This window comes from Phaenicophaeus curvirostris, chromosome 8 (genome assembly GCF_032191515.1).
Source record: "Phaenicophaeus curvirostris isolate KB17595 chromosome 8, BPBGC_Pcur_1.0, whole genome shotgun sequence".
Taxonomy (NCBI): Eukaryota; Metazoa; Chordata; class Aves; order Cuculiformes; family Cuculidae; genus Phaenicophaeus; species Phaenicophaeus curvirostris.
Genome location: NC_091399.1, coordinates 23,398,279 through 23,406,224, shown reverse-complemented (window position 1 = coordinate 23,406,224; position 7,946 = coordinate 23,398,279). Strand labels below are relative to the sequence as shown.

The 7,946-nt window shown below is 53.3% G+C and overlaps 1 protein-coding gene across 1 annotated transcript; it reads left to right on the top strand.

The window, feature by feature from the left end:
- Window positions 1-3,491: 3,491 nt before the first annotated feature.
- Window positions 3,492-7,226, top strand: CCN1 (cellular communication network factor 1). The gene is made up of 5 exons (XM_069862776.1): window positions 3,492-3,625; window positions 4,925-5,141; window positions 5,470-5,817; window positions 5,954-6,156; window positions 6,267-7,226. Exons 1-5 carry the CDS (start codon window positions 3,572-3,574, stop codon window positions 6,564-6,566), a joined length of 1,122 nt encoding a protein of 373 aa, XP_069718877.1. The 5' UTR covers window positions 3,492-3,571; the 3' UTR covers window positions 6,567-7,226.
- Window positions 7,227-7,946: the final 720 nt, after the last annotated feature.

Below are 7,946 nucleotides of genomic sequence, written 5' to 3'. Positions count from 1 at the left end.
ACCAGCCTCACTCCGTCCCGTGGGAACTGGAGCCGCTCGGGGCGAGATGCCCGTCGGAGAAGTGGAACAACGCGGTGTATGTGTTTGGAAATCGCGCCGTACGGCTGGAGGCTGCGCTGCCGCCTGGCCCGGCCGAGGACAGGGGCCCCATTGTCTGCACCCCTTCTGCTGTCGCCTGCCTGGCAGCCGGCGTCCCCCTGCCGCTCTCCTCCGGCCAAAGCCACGTCCAGGAGCCGTGCTCCCAGGACAACAACCACCCTTTTTTTTTTTTCCAGCAAGGTCCAACAAGGCTGCCTTATTATTCCTGGTGGTGTTAAAACACAAAACAACCCGGCAGGCAGACGTGTCCCCGGCCCCTGTGCAGAGAATCATAGAATCTCAGAATCATTTGGTTGCAAAAGACCTTTGAGATCATCGAGTCCAAGGAAGAAGAGCTTACCTGGAGCCATGAGTAGAGTCCTGGTGAAACAGGTCCTTTCTGTAACCCTCTCGGCAGGCGATGGGATGTTTGGGCTTTGCTCCTCCGAGCTTCAGAGCTGCTGCTGCTTCTCCTCCCTTCCTGCCCATCCTTGAGGACCAGCGCTCACCGACGCTGACTGTACGGGAACGCGACGCAGACAGGTTCATCGCATCCCTCTCCTCTTCACACCCATCTCCAGTGTCTGCCTCAACCCCCCCCCTCCTCCTCCTTCCCCTCTCCGCTTTTTTTACGGGCTTTGGAGGGGTTTTGCCAAGTTTCACCTCTCTGAATCTGCTCCTCCACCTTCCAGCCTTGAAAAAAAAAAAACAAACCAAACCCAAAAACCAGCTCTGAACTTGTATTAGGAACAATAATCTCATTTGCAAAGAAAAATCCCTGGAATGGGGACTTATTGTAACGCCGTTGGGTAGCAGACTCAACTGCTGGGCTATTTTCAATAAAGGAGCAAACTGCGGGATAACGCCAGTTGGCTCCTCCAGCCCAATTCTCCTAAATCATGATAGACAGATTGCGTGAAAAACAGGAATTCCAAAGAATTTCCTGCCCTGGGAACAGAAGTTAAGGCTATATTTAACAACATCTGAAGCTGTCAAGAATGCTTTGTGGTTGGATAACAGAGCAGAAAAATGTGAAAAATGCAGGCTACTGCTATACCAAATATGGAAATATTGTTACGTCTGGTGTCTAAATCTCCATCTGGAAATACTTACAGCCAGGAAAAGAAAAGACGCCACAACAGAAGCTTAAACTCCCTTCCCTGAGCCTGAAGCATAAACTTCCACAAGGTGATATGGATCCAGGATGCCCAGATTGAGGAGGGGGGCAAGAAACCAGCAGTGAGAAGGATAAGAAGCTGGTGTCCCACCAGCTCCTAGCTGGAAAACCTTGATGCATCCTGGGCTGTGGGGCTCTATGTTATCACCAAACATCTCATTTATCACCAAACATCTCGTTTCTCCCTCCGACAGCAACTTCGTTGCTGTCGGAGGGAGAAACGAGATGTTTGGTGATGAATTTTTTCACCCCGGTGCAACCACCAGCACGATGCCAAAAGCACCAAGGTCCTTGCTTTAACATCCTTGTGTTTAGACGCATCCGTATCTCAGCCTTGAGAGGAGAAGGCTTAGGGGAGCCCTTATTCCCATGTACCAGTACGGAAAGGGTGTCTGCCGAGAGGATGGAGACTCCCTTTTTACGAGGAGTCACATGGAAAAGACAAGGGGGAACGGGGATCAGTGGCTCTGACTGGATTCCAGAAGAAAATTTTTCGCTATGAGAACAGTTAAATATTGGAATCATCTCCCCAGGGATGTGGATTCTTAAGGCTGAGCTTGACGGGGTACTGGGTCATCTCATTTAAACATAAAAAGCTTGGACTGGGTTATAGAATCATAGAATCCCTTGGTTGGAAGAGATCTTCGAGATCATTAAGCCCAACTGTACCTGTCAACTGCTAAATCCCTGAACACCCCAGGGATGGGGACTCCACCACCTCCCTGGGTAGCCGTTCCAGCGCTTGAGAGCCCTTTCAGTGAGAAAATTTCTCCTGCTGTCCAAAGTAAACCTCCTCTGGCACGGCTTGAGGCCATCTCCTCTTGTCCTATCACCTAGATGATCCTAGAGGTCCCTTGGACTAGATGATGCTAGCGGTTGCTTGGACCAGGTTATCCTAGAGGTTGGTTGGACCAGATGATCCTAGAAGTTGCTTGGATCTGATGATCGTAGAGGTCGCTTGGATCAGATGATGCTAGGGGTTGCTTGGACCAGCTGATCCCAGAGGCTGTTTGGCCCAGATAATACTATGGGTTACTTGGATCAGATGATCCTATGGGTTGCTTGGATCAGATGACGCTAGGGCTTGCTTGGACTGGGTGATGTTAGGGGCTGTTTGGACCAGATGATCCTAGAGGTGGCTTGGATTGGATGATCCTAGAGATTGTTTGGACCAGACGATCCAAGAGGTCCCTTGGACCAGATGATCCTAGAAGTTGTTTGGCCCAGATGATGCTATGGGTTACTTGGAGCAGATGATCCTAGGGGTTTCTTGGACTGCGTGACGTTAGGGGCTGTTTGGATCAGATGATCCAAGAGGCCAGTTGGCCCAGATGATCCTAGAGGTTGTTTGAATCAGATGGTCTCAGATATTGCTTGGACCGGATGATCCTAGGGGATTGCTTGGATCTGATGATCCCAGAGGTTGCTTGGACCAGCTGATCCTAGAGGCTGTTTGGCCCAGATAATGCTATGGGTTATTTGGATCAGATGAGGCTAGAGGGTCGCTCGGACTAGGTGATGTTAGGGCTTGTTTGGCCCTGACGATCCCAGAGGTCGCTTGGCCCAGCTGATCCTAGAGGTTGCTCGGCCCAGGTAATGCTGTGGGTTAGTTGGCTCAGATGATCCTAGGGGTTGCTTGGCCCAGCTGATCCTAGAAGTTGTTTGGCCCCGATCACGCTCTGTGTTACTTGGATCAGACGATCCTCGGGGTCGCTTGGACTGGGTGCTGTTAGGGGCTGGTTGGCCCAGAGGATCCCAGGGGTTACTGGGAGCGGGTGATCCTAGGGGTTGTTTGGCACAGGTGATGCTGTGGGTCGCTTGGACTGGGTGCTGCGAGGGGCTGGTTGGCCCAGAGGATCCCAGGGGTGGGTTGTCCCACACAGCGCGGGGTCCCTCGGCCCAGCCGCCCTTCGGGGCCGTTCCCCTCAGGCAATGGCGGGGGGTCTCTCTCTCTCTCTCTGTCCCTGTCGGCCCGGGCAGCGCGGGGTCCCTCGGCGCGGCGGCCCCGGGTGTCCCCGCGGGGCAGGGCAGCCCGTGAGGCGGCGGGGGGGGCGGCGGGGACCCCCGTGGGGCCGGGAGCCGGGGCGGGGCGGGCGCATTCCTGGGATGCCGCGAGCGCCGGCCCGGCCGCTGCCCGGAACGCGCGACGTCAGCGGCCCCCGCGCCCCCTTATAAAGCGGCGGCGGCGGCGGCGGCCCCAGAGCGCGCAGCGAGCGCCGGCAGCGGCACAGGGGCGGACGCGGAGGATCCACCCCCCCACCCCGGGCACCGGCACCCGCCGCAGCCACCGCCGCACGAACAGCCGCAGCCAGCGCCATGGCAGCCGCGCCGCCCGCCATCGCCGCCGCCATCCTCTGCCTCGCCCGCCTGGTGAGGGGGACGGGGGAGATGGAGGGGACGGGGGAGATGAAAGAGGTGGAGGAGATGGGGGAGATAATGGGGGAGATGGAGGGATGGAGGACATAGAAGAGGTGGAGGGGACGGGGGACATGGTGGGATAGAAGAGATGGAGGGGATGGGGGAGATGTAAGGGGCGGAAGATAAAAGAGATGGAGGGGATGGGGGAGATAGAAGAGGTGGAGGGGACGGGGGACATGGGGGGATAGAAGAGATGGAGGGGATGGGGGAGATAATGGGGGAGATAATGGGGGAGATGGAGGGGAAGGGGGACATGGGGGGGATAGAAGAGATGGAGGGGATGGGGGAGATATAAGGGACCGGAGATAAAAGAGATGAAGGGGATGGGGGAGATGGAAGGGACAGGGGAGATTGGGGAGATGAAAGAGATGGAGGGAATGGGGGAGATGGAAGGGACAGAGTAGATAAAGGAGATGGAGGGGATGGTGGAGATAAAAGATAAGAGGGGATGGGGGCATGGGAGATGGAAGAGATGGAGGAGATGGAAGAGATAAGAGGGGATGGTGGTATGGGGAGATGGAAGAGATGGAGGAGATGGAAGAGATAAGAGGGGATGGGGGACATGGGGAGATGGAAGAGATGGAAGAGATAGAGGGGATGGGGGAGATGGAGAAGATGAAGGGGATGGCAGGGATGGGGAAGGTGGGAGGGGATGGGGAAGATGAAAGAGAGAGAGGATGGGGAGATGGAGGAGAGGATAGGGAGATGGAGGGGACAGGGAGGAGATGGAGGAGGTGGGGGATAGGGAATGGGGGAAATGGAGGGGATGGGAGGATGGGGAATGGAGGAGAGGATGGGGGAGGTAGGGAATGGGGGGCATGGGAGGACGGAGGAGATGGGGGTATAAGGGAGATGCAGGGGTTGTGGGAGTTGGGAGGATGGAGGGGATTTCGGAGATGGAGGAGATGGGAGGGATTGGAGGCATGGAAGAGATGCGGAGACGGAGGAGATAGGAGGAAGGAGGGGATGGAAGAGATGGGAAGATGAAGGCATGGAGGGATGGGGTCATGGAGGGGAGATGGGGACATGGGGGAGATGAGAGGAAGGAGTGTGGAGGGATGGGGTGCTGAGAGATAGGGATATGGAGGGGTGGAGGGATGGACAGATGGGGGCACAGAAGAGATGGAGCAATGGAGATATGGTGGGATAGGGGTATGGGAGCATGGAGGGGATGGAGGGATGAAGGGATGGAAGAAGGCTGCATGTCTCTGCTCCCCACACTCACCTGCTCTACTCTGCTCTGCTCCGTAGGCTCTGGGCTCACCCTGCCCCGCCGTCTGCCAGTGCCCGGCGACCGTCCCGCAGTGCTCCCCGGGCGTGGGGCTGGTCCTGGATGGCTGCGGGTGCTGCAAGGTCTGCGCCAAGCAGCTGAACGAAGACTGCAGCCGGGTGCAGCCCTGCGACCACACCAAGGGGCTGGAGTGCAACTTCGGCGCCAGCCCCGCTGCGCTGAAGGGCATCTGCAGAGGTAAGCGGCTCCCCCCAGGAGAAAAACCCACTCCCCGCAGCGCCAGGTTTAAGGAATTTCGAGCCCATGTATGGTTATGCTTTTGTTGTTGGGAGCTTGGCAGAAAGGCACATGACTTCAGCAGTCTGGAATGCGATTCAGTGTGTCTGGGCTCCGCTAAACGCACAGAAGGAAAAGTGATTCCTGACTAAGTTATTGTTCTGGCCCCGCGTCTCCCGGGGGTTGCGGGGAGCTCCGCCGTAAATTGAATTTAACAGCCCAGCAAATACCTGTGTGATTCCCACCGCTGCTTCCCACCGCTGACTCCCTCCTTTTCCCTCTCCTGCAGCCCAATCCGAGGGGAGGCCGTGTGAATACAACTCCAAAATCTACCAGAACGGCGAAAGCTTCCAGCCCAACTGTAAACACCAGTGTACGTGCATAGATGGAGCTGTGGGCTGCATCCCGCTCTGCCCGCAGGAGCTCTCGCTGCCCAACCTGGGCTGTCCCAGCCCCAGGCTGGTCAAAGTCCCTGGGCAGTGCTGCGAGGAGTGGGTCTGCGATGAAAGCAAGGATGCGCTGGATGAGCTGGAAGGTTTCTTCAGTAAGGAGTTTGGGCTGGATGATTCCGAAGGCGAACTAACCAGGAACAACGAGCTCATCGCCATCGTGAAAGGAGGCCTGAAAATGCTACCTGGTGAGTATGGGTTAATTTGCTTGACAGTTACGGGGAGGAGGCAGGAGGGCAGCTGTACGACTCCTTAGACCCCGATGGAAAGAAGGAAACCTGGCAAGAGGATGTATTTAGGCTAAGCTCTCCTTTCCTTTTCCAGTTTTTGGATCCGAGCCACAAAGCCGAGCTTTTGAGAATCCCAAATGCATTGTGCAAACAACCTCCTGGTCCCAGTGCTCGAAGACATGCGGAACCGGCATCTCCACGAGGGTTACCAACGACAATCCCGACTGCAAGCTCATCAAAGAGACCAGGATATGTGAAGTCAGGCCATGTGGCCAGCCCAGCTATGCCTCCCTGAAGGTAAATAACAGCCTCTTCCAGTGCTCCTCTTCTTTCCAAACTGCTTTGGGTGGAGGGCAAAGGCTGGAGAAGGATCTCCTGCTAATGATATTATTGCTTCTCCTTTACAGAAGGGAAAAAAGTGTACCAAGACTACGAAGTCCCCATCCCCGGTGAAGTTTACTTATGCTGGGTGCTCCAGCGTGAAGAAGTACCGGCCCAAGTACTGTGGCTCGTGCGTGGACGGCAGGTGCTGCACGCCTCAGCAGACCAGGACTGTCAAGATCCGATTCCGCTGCGATGATGGAGAAACCTTCACCAAGAGTGTCATGATGATCCAGTCCTGCCGATGCAACTACAACTGCCCACACGCCAACGAAGCTTATCCCTACTACAGACTAGTCAACGACATCCACAAATTCAGGGACTAAGCTGTCTTGGGGGTGGGATGCTAAACCGAAGTGTGAAGTAACCAGCCACGGAGAAAGGACCTTGGATGGAAATGGTGCCTTGCCCAGTTGAGGGCAACATTGAGGTGTTAGAAGAGTGCACTGTGCAACTGGACACTACCGCAACAGAGATTTTTAAGCATACTTAAAGCTTCATAGTACTGGAGCAACTTTACTGCTTCTTTTTGGAGCACCTTATTGAATGATATACTGTTTTCTGTTTGTAAGTGATCAGATAAATGTTTTGTTCCGGTTTTGAAACCTTTTTTTTTTTCCTATCCTGTCCAATTTAACACTACGCTTCTCCCCTCCTCCCTCCATCTTATCTCACCTTTTCCCAACCAAGTTGGAAGTTACATTCCTTCCTGAGGTGGGCACTTGTGGGGTGTTCACAGTGGCAGCTATTATGTACCAACTGTAGTTTAATGGCAAACAGAAATCAGTTGTTTTAAAGCTGAGTATTTTATTTATCAAACTGTAGTGGTTTTGTTTGGTCCCCCCCCCTTGAGTTGGTTTTTTTTTTTACCCCCCCCCAGCCCCTGTAATACTGGAATAAGTTGTAAATGATTTTAATTTTATATTCAATGAATTAAAAGAATTTATTTATGGAATTAATCATTTAATAAAGAAATATTTACCTAACTACTCTTAGTGCACCATCCTGATAGGCAACAGACTTGAGGACAGCAAAGGCAGGAGCTTGCTGTGAAAACAATGCTGAAAAGCTTAGATTCCTGCAAATTAAACCAAGCTCTGCTACAGATGCACCAAGGAACTAGAAGCCGAGTCTAATTCTTTGGGTAAATGACGTTTTGAAGTGGTGCATGCAGGCTGTAACCCCGTGCTCTAGAAAGTATAGACAGAAAAAAAAGCTTCTTGGCATTGAAAGCGAATGTTTGATAGCCAGACTGAAATGTTAATTAGACTGTCAGATTATTCAGACCGTCCTGGAATTTGCAACATAAGGTGCTTCATTAGGATGCAGTGCATGCACGGGGATGTTGAACATCGGGGTGCAAGTGGTCATCAAGCCTCGCATTTTTGGGTGGCTGCTTTTTGCAAATTAATACATCTCTCCGGCAGAAGAATGTTTCCCGCAGCCTGCAGGAGGTAGTTTGCTTTCACTAAATTCAAATTAAATGAGCTTGAAGCAATGACTTTTTGTTAATCCTAATAACCCAGTGATGAAAAGTAAACATACTGTTAACAAGAGAAGAATGTGAGGAATTTCGAGTACTTCTCCAATAGCGTAAAAGGCAAAGCAGCCACTCTTCCCTTCTAAATCTCCCCTTCCCACTTTTAAATATGCAATTACACTTGGTACTGTGGGACACAGGGGACGTTCAGCAACCCAGGGAGAAA

What these genes read in the sequence shown, in the direction of transcription:
- CCN1 (XM_069862776.1), top strand. Translation starts at nt 3,572, where the DNA reads ATGGCAGCCGCGCCGCCCGCCATCGCCGCCGCCATCCTCTGCCTCGCC. An exon ending in GCTGAAGGGCATCTGCAGAG is followed by an intron (nt 5,142 to 5,469) that starts GTAAGCGGCTCC and finishes CCTCTCCTGCAG; the next exon opens with CCCAATCCGAGGGGAGGCCG. An exon ending in AGGCCTGAAAATGCTACCTG is followed by an intron (nt 5,818 to 5,953) that starts GTGAGTATGGGT and finishes TTCCTTTTCCAG; the next exon opens with TTTTTGGATCCGAGCCACAA.